Source organism: Microcebus murinus, chromosome 3, assembly GCF_040939455.1.
Source record: "Microcebus murinus isolate Inina chromosome 3, M.murinus_Inina_mat1.0, whole genome shotgun sequence".
Classification (NCBI taxonomy): Eukaryota; Metazoa; Chordata; class Mammalia; order Primates; family Cheirogaleidae; genus Microcebus; species Microcebus murinus.
The window spans coordinates 100,558,844-100,574,766 of record NC_134106.1 but is presented as its reverse complement, the minus strand read 5'-3'; the positions used below and the strand labels follow the sequence as shown (position 1 = coordinate 100,574,766).

At 38.6% G+C, this 15,923-nt stretch overlaps 1 protein-coding gene across 2 annotated transcripts in view; it reads right to left on the bottom strand.

The window, feature by feature from the left end:
- The window catches only part of ANAPC4 (anaphase promoting complex subunit 4), a 43,981-nt gene extending 28,585 nt beyond the window's left edge, over positions 1–15,396 (bottom strand). Inside the window, exons 1-10 of one of the 2 annotated variants that reach the window (XM_012737457.2) lie at positions 15,279–15,396; positions 15,059–15,197; positions 11,318–11,423; positions 8,727–8,859; positions 4,166–4,240; positions 3,987–4,013; positions 3,849–3,893; positions 3,121–3,205; positions 2,386–2,490; positions 880–963 (exon numbers count right to left, since the gene is read on the bottom strand). In XM_012737457.2, the coding sequence (XP_012592911.1) occupies positions 880–963; positions 2,386–2,490; positions 3,121–3,205; positions 3,849–3,893; positions 3,987–4,013; positions 4,166–4,240; positions 8,727–8,859; positions 11,318–11,423; positions 15,059–15,187 (789 nt within the window). In that variant the 5' untranslated portion in view covers positions 15,188–15,197; positions 15,279–15,396. Of the gene's footprint in view, positions 1–879; positions 964–2,385; positions 2,491–3,120; positions 3,206–3,848; positions 3,894–3,986; positions 4,014–4,165; positions 4,241–8,726; positions 8,860–11,317; positions 11,424–15,058; positions 15,198–15,278 lie in introns of those variants that run through there. The other variant, XM_012737458.2, reaches the window with a different exon arrangement.
- Between the last annotated feature and the right edge of the window lie 527 nt (positions 15,397–15,923).

The window sequence follows — 15,923 nt, the reverse complement described above, 5'->3', positions numbered from 1 at the left end:
AAAGTCTTTGCATGCTTCTACCTGAACATTTTTTTTTTTTTTTTTTTTGAGACAGGGTCTCGCTCTGCTGCTAGGACTAGAGTGCGGTGTTGTCATTATAGCTCACTGTAACCTCAAACTTCTGGGCTCAAGCAATCTTCCTGCCTCAGCCTGCTAAGTAGCTGGACCTACAGGTATGCACCACCATGCCTGGCTAACTTTTCTATTTTTTGTAGTGACAGGGTCTCACTATGTTGCTCAGGTTGGTCTTGAACTCTTGGCCTCAAGCAATCTGTCCCCACTTGGCTTCTCAAAGTGCTGGGATTATAGGTATGAGCCACTGCACTTGGCCTACTTGCACTCTTGATGCCCTTAGCCGACCAGCATGTGGACAAGCCTTAGCTGACTTGCTGGAGGATGAGGGATATGGAGCAGAAACAAAGCTATTACAGCCAAGGGACACACATCAGCTGGCATGACCAAGTGTAGTCAAGACCAGCTAACCCTGTCCCAGATCACCAGACCCTGCTGGCTGAGCTCAGCCCAAATCACCAAATTGGGAGCTGATCTGGGGTGAGTTTATTATGAAAACTAACTCATAAGAAGACTTTTTCCCACAATACTTTATTTTCAATAAAATATAAATGATATTTTACTTATGAGAATATTAAAAGTTTTAAACTATTTTCTTCTTTTCTTTTGGCAGTGGTAAATAGGATGAGTAGGAGTAGATTCTCAAATTTTCTTTTCTTGCTTTAATGGACATTGTAAAATTATCTATAAGTAGACTAGACATATCTACTGCAGATGGTTTTACAAAATAAAATCTTGAATTTTTTTATTTATAGAACTTTAGAAGCTGATAGTAAATATCCACCAAAACAAGCTATAAATAAATACCTGTAAAAGAGCTGAAATGTGAGTAAATTTTCTGGCCATCCGAGTTACTTCAGGTAAGAAAGAATACAAGAGATTGGTTTCAAGCTATAAAATTAAATGAATAAAGTGAGTCATAATCAGATGCACTTGCTTCTTTTAAAAATAAATCAGTCCTGCTCAGCTCAAAAAAAAAAAAAAAATCCTCTAATTTAAAAGAGTCTAGGTCTAACTACGTATCGGAAAGACAATGTCAAAATTTTGCTCCCTTTGAGTGTAACAGTTTGGGGACTAATAGCACACAACCTTAGGATTTCCTAACTTGTGCATAACTATGCACAGATCACTCTAAGCCATCAATCTCTTCTATGTAGCTAGAATAAATGTAATAACCTATTTAAGTAACACTATTATAAGGAAATTAAAAAATGATGACAAACACATGTACAAACTTGAAGTAAAAGAAATTAAAGGCTATTAATAAACATAAAGAAAATATCTATTGATGGCAGGTGAGTTATATCTCAATAAAGTGGTCATCAAAAAATATCTATTACAAACGTCACAGTGGTAGTGAAGCCCAAAATTGTATTATAGCCCAAATACAATCCTGGTGATCATAGTTTTAGAGAACCTTAAGATGAAGAGCAAATATGAACATCCACTATTACAGTGAATCGTAAGTTCAGAGTTCTCTAACACTCTGAATACCACAAGAGAAAGTTCTCTGATGCTCTGAATACAACAGAGAATGCTGGAAGGCAACACACATGTCACATCCTGCATCTTTTTTGCTCTACTTTTGTTTGAGAGTTCACACATACTTACATTAGGTGGCTGAGATATTTAAGATGAAAATTTGGGGAAGATTTCTTGGCAAGCCAAAGCTACAATCTAAATATTCTATGGGAGCCCAGTCCAACAGTTTCCTCAGTTTATAATGCAAATAGTACACAGTTTTAAAAAAGGTTTTTCCCAGTATTAAGTGATCATTTTACACATGATGCAACGTGGCAGTTAAGAGCACAGACCCTGGAGCCAGACTGCCCAGCATCACTTTCCAATTCTCTTATATCAAGAAAGTTCCAGAGTATCTCTGTATGCCCAGGCACCTATCTACAAAATGGATATAATAACACTACCTATTAGGATGCTGTCAGGATTCAAATGAATTATTCTGAAGTACTCAGTACTTGCCATAAAGTAAATGGTCAATATATATTAGCCTTTATTATGATCAGGGACAGAGTCCTAAGAAAACAGTACAAAGTTGAACTGATATAGCAACTAATTAATATATTCATTAATAGGTTATCAAAACAGTGTTTTAGTAAAAACTATACTGGAGCATAGGGAAAATATGGTATTCGCTATATCATCATTCAATATATAGGATTTAGAAACTACAAGTAGATTTTTTGTTTTGTGTTTTAATGACCATTAGAACACAGTGAGATATGAATAATAAAAACCTATAAAACCTATTAAATATATATTTATGTTTTACTGCTATCAAGTTCCAATACTCACCTGAAAGTATGAAACTTCTGAAGCACCGCTGCTAGAAACCTCTGTGACCACTGACAATGATTTCAAATCACTTGATAAACATAATGCCAGACAAGTACCAGCAATCTGTAAAACAGTCAAATCCCCCAGCATATTTAGTATTACTGTTGGGTGGTATCTGCTGATAATACAGAAAGCAAAAATTCACACAGAGCTTTAAAAAGTAGACACACATACTCTTGGCTCTGGCCCACATATATATCAGATGAAGGTAAGTGTCTGCCTGCAGGGGCCTTTCTTGTCACAAAGACACAAAAGCACCCTGGTTTCCTACCTCCTTCCCATCAAAAGTCTCAAATCAAGTGTTGGAAAACCAACATATTCCAAAGAGCCTACAATATTTTCTACCCCTTTTAGAAAACGTAAGAGTCAGATGAAAAAGCTATAGAGAAGACCAAGACTTAGCAACTGTAGTGGATTCAGTACTAAGCTTAACATTGCTTCTGATGACTTCCAATACATTCCAATAAAAAATTATAGCTCTTTTCCATCACAGGCTAGAAAAATATTAAATCATAATTGAGTGTAACATACTAACCTTTTTGTTAAAGAAAAAATGAATAATTCCACCAATGGCCCCCAATTTTATGGCTATATCACTACTATTTTAACTTAGTGTTTTATTGTTTTTCCATAAATGAATTAGCTACCATATTCTAAGAGGAATAATAGAGAAAATTTTAAAGAAAAACTTACTCCTGTGACTCGAGCAATTTTGAACATTCCATAAGCATAAAGCTCAATAAATCCAGAGCTTCCTCCAAGGACAAGAATATTAAGCCTATTTAAAAATAATGCAACAAGCTGAGGACCAATCAACAACAGAGATGACTGCATTCTTAAACCAAGATATAAATCATTACTGTTTTCATATAATCTACATGCTAACGCTCCCCTACAGAGGGAACTGAAACATCAAACAAATCCATTCATGCTCAACTGCTCAATTCAATCATTTTGGATTTATTCCTTTCCCCCCTAAAAAGAACAACATAATTTTCCTCTAGCCTAAAAAAAGTCAGTTTACAACAAAATAAAAATATATTATTTTAATAAAAATTACATTTATACACTCAATAACAAAACAATCTTTGTAGTAGCTAATACAAAGTGCCATCAATTTTATCATGGCTATGATGCTAAATATATTAAAATGGGCTTAAAGAACTTGTCTACTTAAATTTCATAAACTCTAGTATCTATATCCTTCTCCTTATTAAAATAAACATAGGTACATTATATTATTAAAACTTGACAAAATGAAAGACCACACAATAGATTTTAACATCTATATATTGTTGGAGGTTTTAATATCAACTCTGAAATAACATGACAAAGGACTTGCTCTTGAAACTTCTGAAAACTGCCTCAAATACGAAATAACAAGTTTAAGAAATTAGGCTTAAGAAATCTATAAGATTTACCTGACATCTCCCAAGAGCTTAATAATTTCATCAGAATTTTCTTCACTAAAATATGAAAATAAATTGGGTCATCTTTCAAGTATATTTTTTAAATAATAACAGATTATTCTACTTGAAAACAAAAAAGGCATATCTTACCTAAATATTTTTGATGTGTTGCTGTAACTAGAGGAAAACAGAGATTAGGGTAAAAAATACTTTTAACAAAAATACATTTTAAAAAAAATGTATGAGAAAATTGTCACAGTGTTAAAAGTCTCTAGAGGAAAGAGAAATCTGCAAGATTAACTCCAAAGAAATAAAACTGTTACACTTACTTTTTTGGCAATGTAGGTAGTTTAGGTAAGAGAAGATTTGATTCATCTTCGGCATTATAAAAGGATGTTAGAACACTAAAAAGGAAAAATTATAAAAACACCCAAGATTTTACTTTTCTATTAAAAAATGTTAATTTGTCAAAAAAGATACTCAGTTTTATATTACCAAGTAAACAGATGTCACAAATATTTTACCATTATAAAACAGTCACTATAACAATCACAAATGATAAATTTAAAAGTAGGAAGTTCTTTGTTATTTCTGCAAGAAAAATTTAGCCTACCCATTCATTTTACATTTACAGGAATGAATATTAATAAACAATTTTCTCAGCATATGAAATATATTTATATGTATGCGCTATTCAGATACTGACTGAAAATTTATCATTTCTTAACTCTCACTTAAGAACCCACACTAAGCAGAGGAGCACTAAGAGTAATTTTAAAGAACAGCACAATTACTGTATCATTTAATTATTGTGTGTTTTTTTTTAATTTTTTATTTCGGCATATTATGGGGTACAAATGTTTGGTTACGTGTATTGCCTTTGCCCACTGGAGTCAGAGGTGCCCACCACACCCATTAGGTGTATATATATCCATCCCTTCCTCCTCACTCCCATCTGCCTCACACCCGATGAATGTTTTTTTTTTTTTTTTTTTTGGAGACAGAGTCTCACTCTTGTTGCCCTGGCTAGAACTCCATGGCGTCAGCCCGGCTCACAGCAACCTCAAACTCCTGGGCTCAAGCGATACTCCTGCCTCAGCCTCCCAAGTAGCTGAGACTATAGGGATGTGCCACCATGCCCGGCTAATTTTTTCTATATATTTTTAGTTGGCCAATTAATTTCTTTCTATTTTTAGTAGAGACGGGGGTCTTGCTCTTGCTCAGGCTCCTCTCGAACTCCTGAGCTCAAACGATTCACCTGCCTCAGCTTCCCAGAGTGCTAGAATTACAGGTGTGAGCCACTGTGCCCAGCCCAATGAATGTTATTAATTATTGGTTCTATGGCTTATATTACACTTGGGCATTTGATATCCTAGTCGATATGAGACTACCCTGCATACTTTGAAACAGTCTTATTTATTCCCTTTTCTCAATTCTACATCCAAATAAGGTTTGAAATAAATAAGTAAAAACATGGTGATTTGGCAAGAATTTTTTCCTACTTTACAACAAAACAGCTGATTTGAGAGACCCTGGAATCTCCACATTTCTAAACTGTTAACAGAAAGTGTGTTGGGAATACACTCTAGCAGGTAACGGGGCTGGGACAGGAATTACATGGTACGCTTTGCTCCTCCAACCTTCTATAAATTCATTTAACCATTTACAATCCTTCACTATCTGATAATGGAATAATCGCTCTGGTTTATCTATAGAGAATTTCAAACTCCAGCTAAATCCCTATCATCCTATTCTTTTAGGTCTCTCTTAGGAAAGTTGCCAATTAATATTCATGATTTTCAAATTCAATTGATAGTAACTTAGTGAAATTTAATTAGAAAGGAAAAGCCAATGGAAAGAAAATTATATTTCCCCAAAAAAGAAAAACAATTTTTCCCCCCAGTATTAGCCAAATCCACTAATTTCTTCGGCCACCTTTACTGCAAGCCTGGTGTATCACTTGACTTTATAAACTAAGGCAAAATTGTTTTTATGAAACAAGAAAACTATCAGGACCATGGACAAAGAAAGAACTTATACAGCATCAGAACAGAATGTTCAATTTAGCACTTTTAGAGTTTAAAGTTTCAATTTTAAAGTTTAATTTTAAAGTTTCAAGTAATATTAATTAAGTTACTGATTAGCAAATTAAAGTTCTTTTCTGTTTCACCATTTATTCCATCTGGAGCTTTGTTTTTTGTGTCTTAGGAAATACTCTTAGAGTATGAAAAATGGGCTGGGCAACTCATGCCTGTAACCCTAGGACTCTGGGAGGCCAAGGCGGGAGGATCACTTGAGATCAGGAGTTCAAGACCAACCTCAGGAAGAGTGTGACCCTGTCTCTACTAAAAATAGAAAGAAATTAGCCAGACAACTAAAAATAGAAAAAAATTACCCAGGCATGGTGGTGCACGTAGTCCCAGCTACTCAGGAGGCTGAGGCAGGAGGATTGCTTGAGCCCAGGAGTTTGGGGTTGCTGTGAGCTAGGCTGACGATACAGCACTCTAGCCCAGGTAACAGAGCGAGACTCTGTCTCAAAAAAAACAAAAACAAAAACATTGGCTCTAAGTGCTTCAGGAGCAGTTAAAAAAAGAAGAAAAAATGACTAAGAAGCGGAGAGAAATCTGCAGAAGAAAAGCTGGAAGCTAGCAGAGGTTGGTTCATGAGGTTTAAAGAAAGAAGCTGTCTCTATAACATAAAAGTGCAAGGTGGGCCAGGAGCAGTGGCTCACACCTATAATCCTAGCACTCTGGGAGACTGAGGGAGTAGGACTGTTTGAACTCAGGAGTTTGAAACCAGCCTGAGCAAGAGTGAGACCCCATCTCTACTAAAAAAAAATAGAAAAATTAGCAGGGCATGGGGGCACACGCCTGTAATCCCAGCTACTTGGGAGGCTGAGACAAAAGGATTGCTTGAGCCCAGGAGTTTGAGGTTGCAGTGAGTTACAATGACACCACTGCACTCGATCCAGGGCAAAAAAGCAAGACTCTGTCAATCATCAATCAATAAATCAATAAAAAGTACAAAGTGAAGCAGCAACTGCTAATGCAGAAGCTGCAGCAAGTTATCCAGAAGACTGGCTAAGATCACTGATGAAAGCAACTACACTAAACAAATGATTTTCAATGTAGACAAAACAGCCATATATTGAAAGAAGATGACATCTAGGACTTTCATAGCTAGAGAGGAGAAGTCAGTGCCTGACTTCAAAGCTTCAGAGGACAGGCTGATTCACTTGAGAGGGGCCAATGCAGCTGGTGACTTTAAGTTGAAGCCAATGTTCATGTACCATTCCAAAAATCCTCGGGTCCTTAAGAATTATGCTAAATCTGCTCTGCCTATTGTCTATAAATGGAACAAAACATGGTTCACTGAATATTTTAAGCCACTGCTGAGACATACTGCTCAGAAAAGAAATTCCTTTCAAAAGACTACTGCTCACTGACAATGCAACCAGTCACCCAAAAGTTCTGAAGGAGATGGTCAAGGATATTCATGCCTGCTAACACAACATCCATTCTACAGCCCATGGATCAAGGAGTAATTTCAACTTCCAAGTCTTATTATTTTAAAGATACATGTCATAAGGCTGCCATAGATAGTGATTCCTCTGATGGAAGTGGGCAAAGTAAATTGAAAACTTTCTGGAAAGGATTCGTCATCCCAGATGCCTTCAATAACATTTGCAAATTCATAGAAAGGGTCAAAATATCAACATCAACAGGAGTTTGGAAGAAGTTGACTCCAACCCTTATGGATGACTCCGAGGGGTTCAAGACTTCAGTAGAGGAACTAACTGCAGATGTGGTGAAAATATCAAGAGAACTAGAAGTACAGCCTGAAGATGTGACTGAATTGCCATAATCACATGATAAAACTTGAATGGATCAGGAGCTGCTTCTTGGGGTTGAGCAATGAAAGTGGTTTGTGACAGAATCTATTCCCAGTGAAGATGCTATGAATACTGTTGAAATGACAACAAAGGATTTAGAATATTACATTATCCTTATTGATGAAGCAGCAGCAGGGTTGGAGAGGACTGACTCAAATTTTGACAGAACTTCTACTGTGAATAAAGTGCTATCAAACAACATTATGTGCTACAGAAAAAGCTTTCGTGAAAGGAAGAGTGTATCAATGTGGTACACTTTGTTGCTGTCTTAGCCACCCCACCACAGCCACCCCAATCTTTTAGCAACCACCACCCTGATCATTCAGCAGCCATCAACATCAAGGCAAGAAAGCAAAATAATTATGACTTGAAAGTTCAGACTGTCAGCATTTTTTAGCAATAAAGTATATATATTTTTTATTTTTTTATTTTAGCGTATTATGGGGGTACAAGTGTTAAGGTTATGTATATTGCCCATATAAAGTATATTTTAATTAAGGTATAATGAATTGTCTTTTAGACATAATGCTAATACACACTTAGTAAACTACAGTATAGTATAAACATAACTAACCTATATATGTACTGGGAAATCAAAAAATTCATGGGACTTGTTTTATTGCAATATTTTCTGAACTACAGCGGTCCAGAACCAAACCTGCAATATCGCTGAGGTATGCCTGTATATTTTTTCCAGAGAGGAAAAAACATCTGGCCAGATATGGTAGCTCACACCTATAATCCCAGCACTTTAGGAGGCCAAGGTTGGAGGATTGCTGGAGGCCAGGAGCTCAAGACTAGTCTAGGCAACATAGTGAGACTGTGCTTCCACCCAGCCCCCCCCCCCCAAAAAATCTAACAAAATATTACAAAATTTCATCTTGATAAACTTAAAACGAAAACTTAAATGCAACGTACATATGCTCAACACTCAGATACTTCTACCTTTCCATTTAAAAAAATAAAAATTGACTACTTAAGTTTTCTTTTTTGATTACCTGCTTTCTACAGTCACTTCCATCCAATGCATACAAGAAACTGGAGCCTCTACAGAAAAAGAGTGCAAACTTTCAGGTTTTTCCACATCACACAAAACAATTTTCTTGGTATCAGCAAGAGCAAAGGCCAAAACTAAAAGAAGAAAAAAATAATCAGAATTAGTGTAACATTTGAGAAAAACAAATGCGTATTTCACTTATTGCCCAGTTTTACTCTTTTAAATACACCTTAATCGTAAAATTCATTCAAAAATCTTTTACTATTTTAAAAATTAAAAAAGAGATCTTTGCATATACTGTAGTTATGTTATTATCTAAGCTTACTTTAAATTGCTCAAACTTCATAAATCATCTGCTACTTTCTCACATATTATACTTAACATCTTATATATCAAAGTCCCTAGTGTGGAACCCTGTTGTCAAGCTGAAAATACAGAAGAGGTCTCAACATCAAGACATACAGGTTCCATAAACATGTCTAAAAGGTAAGAAGTGATTCCATCTGCTTTGTTCTTGGAAGGCCTTTTATTCTCCTTTATGTTTCTAACTCATAATGAGACACGAGACCATAAAATACTGATTAATCTTCTTCGAGTGTGGCTGAATTATCTAGTGCAGTTTCTCTCCATAAGTTATTAATTTCTTCCTGCCACATCAAATTTAAGAATTTCCAAATAGAATGCAATGAGTTTCACTGCATACAACCACATGCAACTTTGTTAGATGTGAGGGAATCCTGGCTTCTATTCATAACAACAATTTTAAATGATCTTGGAATGAACATTACCTAACAAAAAACATATTTTACTGTCCAAAAACATAAAACTTTTTTTAATGATAAACACATCTACTTAAACACATTTTAACACACACTGACTTTCATGATTTATCTTTGAGGTCCTGTGTTTTGGGATGAATGCAAGATCTCAAGATGTTATTTACAATTCTCCTATGTTCAACATACTCTACACATATTTAGAGCAAAATGAGTACAGAAGGAGTATAGAATTTTAAAAGCATTCTTAGAAATTCCACTTGTGGGAATTAATCTAAGGAGCTAATCACACAAAGTTCTTCCCAGTATTCAGAATATTTATGACAGCATTGCTTATAAAAGCCAAAAACTGAAAACAATCTAAATGTCCACCAAGGAGGGACAGATTTAATAAATTATAATAACATAGGCTGGGCACGGTGGCTCACGCCTATAATCCTAGCACTCTGGGAGGCCTAGGTGGGCTGATAGCTCAAGGACAGGAGCTCAAGACCAGCCTGAGCAAGAGCAAGACCCCATCTCTACTATAAATAGAAAGAAATTAGCGGAACAACTAAAAATATACAGAAAAAATTAGTCAGGCATGGTGGCACATGCCTGTAATCCCAGCTACTCGGGAGGCTGAGGCAGAAGGATTGCTTGAGCCCAGGGGTTTGAGGTTGCTGTGAGCTATGCTGATGCCATGGCACTCTAGCCCAGGTAACACGGCAAGACTGTCTCAAAAAAATAAATAAAGTACAATACATAAATACAGTGGATTTAACTTTAATGCAGTCATTTAACATTAATGTGGTAAATATAACCACCATGACACGAAAAAAGTGAGGAAAAAAATAAGAAGCTATCCAACAAAATAGCATGTATCTTTTTATAAAACTGTATACATAGATCTCCATATGTATGTATTTTATCAGGAAATGTTGGAAAAGATGTTCGCCAAAATAGAAATCAATGTTATCTCTAAGTAATATGCTTTCAGGGAATGTTAAAGTATTTATTTATATTTATCTAGAGAAATTACTAAGCAATAAGAAGCATATATTTTACAAAAACAATCTTTTTCTTAAAGCATCAATATAATTTTAAGTACTTTTTATATTTATCTAGAGAAAAAATTAAGCAAAGTGGAACCCATATTTTACAAAAACGATTTGCTTTATTCTTAAAGCACCAGTGACATAGATGAACTTTAAGCTGTATGATTTACAGCATTTTACTGTACTGTGTACAACAGCTCAAATAAGGACTGTCATTGAAAAAACATCACATGGAAGAGTTCAGCAATCAGAGCCACTACAAACTACAACATAGGTACCAGAAGAAAAATCACACAGAAATGGAAAGAATGGGGTCAGAGTGACTGTCCCTCAGGTGAGGCAAACATGCATGCACAGGGAGAATATTCAAGAGCCACTCATTTAATTCTAAAATACAGTTTAGAAAGAAAAAGGCCAGGATGGCACTAAACTGACTGATGAGTAGCATGTGGTACTTGGGATAAATGGTACAGGAAAAGACAGAGGAAAGAACAAAACCAAAATATTTTATATATTCCACCAGATTTCACTTCAAAGTTATCTTTGCCAAGAAGCCAGATTTCAATTAAGAGAGATCTTTGCCAAGAAACAAAATAGCAGAATTAATCTGAGTTCTATAAAAAAAAAGTTTTAAACCATTTTTTCAAAAAAGTTCCCAAATTGGTATTTATAATTTTAATATATAATAAGAACAATAAATTCTTTCTGAAAGGGGGCTTTTTTTTAAAGGAATACTCTTTGTGAAAATAAAAACCTATTTTTTATCATATCATCATTACGTTTGCCATCTGGTCTCCAAGCCAGACAGGTCACTTCCTTTCCTGTATTTTCATTTGGTGGGAAACTCCAAACTCGATGAAAACTTGCAAGTCGATGAAGTAAAACCTAAGACAAACAGATATAATGGCAGAAAATAAAAAATATTTCCAAAAATAGAATAAACTTAGATTCCCCACTACAAAATGTTTAAAAATTACCATCCCTTGAATATAATAATTAGCCATCAGAAGAATAAAGACAAATGTCTGAATGAACATAAGGTATTTTGAGTAAGAAATGGGCAAAACAAGGTCTAATTTAACCCTGTATTTTATACATTTTCCTATCTTTTGTTAGGAGATTCACCTTTTAGAAAGAATGGAGAAGGCTGTCCAAGAACACAACAAAAGAAATACAGAACACAGCACTAAAAAGGTAGCTGTAATACAGCCAAATAACACTAAACTTGGAATCAGACAACTTGGCATCAAATTTCAGTTGTGTCACCTACTAGTCATGGATCTTAGACAAGTCCCTTAGCCATCCTAAGGGATGGCTAAATTTCTATTTCCACACCAGTAAATTTCTACTTTCGAGGGGCAGAATGATGCCTGGGGGCTCTTTGTGCTTCAAAATTAGACTGCCCTACTCCTGCCTCTATATAACCACTGAAAATAAGGAAGAGGCCTCAGAATTGTACATGCTCCTGAAAAGACTCCTCCCCACCTCCTTTGTCCCCACACTCAGCCTCACCACCACTCCCTGCTTTATCTCATTGCTCAGGCACCCTTCCCTCCTGGTTACACTGGTCACCAGGAACCCAGGACTCCCAAGGAAATGTTCATGCGCTGGACTTGACCCTCTCCTCTGAAATCACATCTGCTTTTCCTTTCTCCCGAAACCCTTCCTCTGTGCCTTCTGAACTCATGGTCAGGTACTGTTATGATCCTGTTTTCATTCTTCGCTCTGAAATGTGCCTCTCACCTGAGAACGCTGCTTCCCTGCAGCATTCTCAGGTAGTGGCAATTTTTTTTTTTTTTGGAGACAGAGTCTCGCTTTGTTGCCCAGGCTAGAGTGAGTGCCGTGGCGTCAGCCTAGCTCACAGCAACCTCAGACTCCTGGGCTCAAGCAATCCTCCTGCCTCAGCCTCCTGAGTAGCTGGGACTACAGGCATGTGCCACCATGCCCGGCTCATTTTTTCTATATATATTAGTTGGCCAATTAATTTGTTTCTATTTATAGTAGAGACGGGGTCTCGCTCTTGCTCAGGCTGGTTTCGAACTCCTGACCTCGAGCAATCCGCCCGCCTCGGCCTCCCAGAGTGCCAGGATTACAGGCGTGAGCCACCGCGCCTGGCCGGTAGTGGCAATTTGTATTCCATGGCCCCTATGCTACTACAACTACCAGGCTACTACTGAGATGAAGTAGGTATCTTCCTTGATGTTCAATGCTATTTCTAGACAATTTTTCTTCTCTCCTCTAAAAACTCCTAACTTTGAAGCCCATGCAACCAGACCATACCACCTGCTATCCTTCTTAACTGCAGTCCTCTACAGACCCCTCTGCATTTTCCTCATTCCTTGAGGATATGAACTCCTGGCTCACTTATGCTTTCCAACAACACTACTCATTGTTATCCTTGGTAATTTCAAGAGCCAGGATGTCCTGGCTTTTCAGTTCTCAACTACCTCTCCTCCAAAGATCACATCTTCTCCTTCACCTCAGCCAGAGTCATGCCATTGGCCTGGTCATTGCCAACAACTGCAATGCAGTCATAATCTCAATTTCAAACTTCCCATGTTCCATACACCACCTCCATCTCTCCAGTTCAACTATATAAGACTTGATTCCAGTTCTTCAACCTCACCAGGGCACATATTCCATTGATTCTACCGTCTATTCACTCACTGTCCCTTACCCCGCACATGTCCTCACTCCCCTCCTTAGTCAGATTAGAATCCAAGGTTCATCATTACAATCACTCCCCTTGCATTTAACTTCAACTGTTGCATCTCTCTTGCTTTGTCATACTTGCAAAATGACAATCCCAGTTTAACCCAACCATGCCTGCACCCACATGACCAATCAGAATAAAGAGACACATACAACCACACTCACTGGTTTCTCTCAAACTAAAAGACTGCTAACCTTGCATGGCTCTTAACACTGACTGACACTCCTATTAGGTTTCCCTAGTCTCCCTGCCTTGTCAGTTTTTTTATACTGCTTCTTTCTCTTCAAATTTCCAATATTTTCTTCTCCATCTTCACTTAGACAACACCCTTGCTTCTTCCTTCACTGCAAAAATTAAAGCAACAGTGCCCACTGTTACACCTGCCACTCTGACTGCAATGATGACCCTATTCTCTACCTTCCCTCCTATTGCTATGGCTGTACCATCTACTGCTCTTTACAGCCATGACAGAGTTTCAAAGCCCCTGGCAGAGGAGGTAGACTAGAAGACTTCATGGAGGGCTCTGAGAAACTAGACAACCAGACAACATGGGAATGCAATTTTACAGGCTACTAAGTTTCCCTGGCTAGGGACTTCCTTACCACCTACTTTCCAAACTTGGCTGTACACAACTCTCACCTGGCCAGATAACTATCAGGAAAACTATCGAAAGGCAGAAAGATGCACAGGTGAAGGTTTCCTTACAAAATGGCTGGCAGGTAAAGGACTCTCACTAGAAGTTGGGTACAACTGGTTTATACCTACTGAAGTATAATATGCACTAGAAATGCTAACTGACAACACTCATGCATGTTCTGTCGCAAGCCCAATGATGCATCACTCCCTTGTTCAATTTAAAGGTATTTTTAAAGGGAGGTTGCTCTCCAACTCATACCGTGTTTCCCAAAAATAAGACAGGGTCTTCTATTTATTTTTCCTCAAGAAGACACGGCCTACAGCTTATTTTCAGGGGATCTGTTATTTTTTTTTAAGTACGGTACAACAATCTACATTTATTCATATATAGTTAAGTCTTCTTCTGGAACATCATCATAACTCTCCAAACCCCAAATTCCATCCTGAATTTCTTGTGACTATTTCCTTTAGAACCATTGGCCCCAATCTCTCATGTAGAGCAACAGAGCTTTCAAGGGGCAGATGAGAAGAGCTGCTCGCTCATCACTAGGTCTTATTTTCGGGGCAGGGCTTATATTGTGCAAATGTTTAGAAATCCTGCTAGGGCTTCTTTTATGGATAGGTCTTATTTTGGGGAAACATGGTAGTATGAAATATGGACAACAGAAGCTAGGTTCTTAAATATATCCTCTGTGTCATCTACAGGCATGTACACTTGCAACTAAAGTTTGACAAAAACTCATCCTTCTGCTACTTAAGTGTAAGCAAACTTAGAGCAGGGCCTCTGAATCTGTTATGTCTAGCTCACAAGTGGCAGATAGTGGGCTTTTAAAAAGCCCATTTAACTAACAAGTCAATGAATGAAGGAGGCCTGGGAGTGCAGGATTATGTGACTGCATCAAGCTGTTTGAAAACTGTTGCTTTAGGCATAAAATACTGAAAATGGGCACATAAATCATCTTTTGCATATTTGGTCCTTTATACTTTCGCCTATAAAGTTTACAGCCGTCTTAAGAGGCAAGGGCGGGGTAGACAGGTGGTCCGCCAGGTCTGCAGAAGGAAAACTGAGCCTCTGGCAGTCTGTGGCCCCAATGAACAGGGTCGGGTTCGGGGTTCTTGGGCCCACAGCGAAGCGACGCGGCCCAGCAGGGCTCCCCGCCAGCTCACTTACCTCGCCCGCTGTGTTGGCCAAAGCAATGAGATCCCGCTTGGGCGACCAAACCAGGAAAATAATCTCCTGCGGTAGCTGCTTCTCTCCCACCACCCGGAAGGATGGGAAACAGGTCGGAAAACGCAACATGGGGGCGGCCCTGTAACGACAACCCAGTCAGAGACCGGCAGGAACCCCTGACCACCCGGCCCTCCGCTGGCAACCCCGACCTCGGCGGTACCTGCGAGAGTTCCCCTGGGCAGCCAACGCGGGCTCAGCGCCCTCTGCCTTCCCTCGGCCGGCCGCGCGCCGCAGCCTCCCGGCAACCCCGCCCCACCGCCGCCGCGCGCTCTGAGCACTTCCGGTGCCGGGACAGCATCGCGAGAGGGAGGAGGGCGTGAGGGGCGGGGCGAGGGCGCGATGGGCGGGGCGAGAGCGCGATGGGCGGGGCGGGGGGCTGGACCCGGATGCGGATTGCGCGCGTCCCTGCTGTCGCAGACGGGTCTTTGGCTAAATGTGTATACACGGGTGAGGGAGGGCACGCTTGCAGACCTTTTCTGGGAAATCTTGCTGTTGTGGATGAAGGGACAGTATAGGTTTAGGGGGAAGGCTACAGGGACGACCGGGAGACGAAAAAGAATGTAAACTTCAGCTCCTAATCAGCTGGAGCCACCTTTGACAGTCTCAAAACAAATAATTTTCCCGTCAGTCCTGGTTGCTCAGTAGAATTTAAAAGTCTTCCTGTCCAGGCAGCGTCCCACGCCAATTAAAAGTGAATTAAAACTGGATGGGACCCAATATTTATTAAAACTCTTTAGGTGATTCTGTGACAGAGTTAACGGCCTGAAATAAGGTAAAATCTGGGCAGAGGTCACAGATTGTCTGC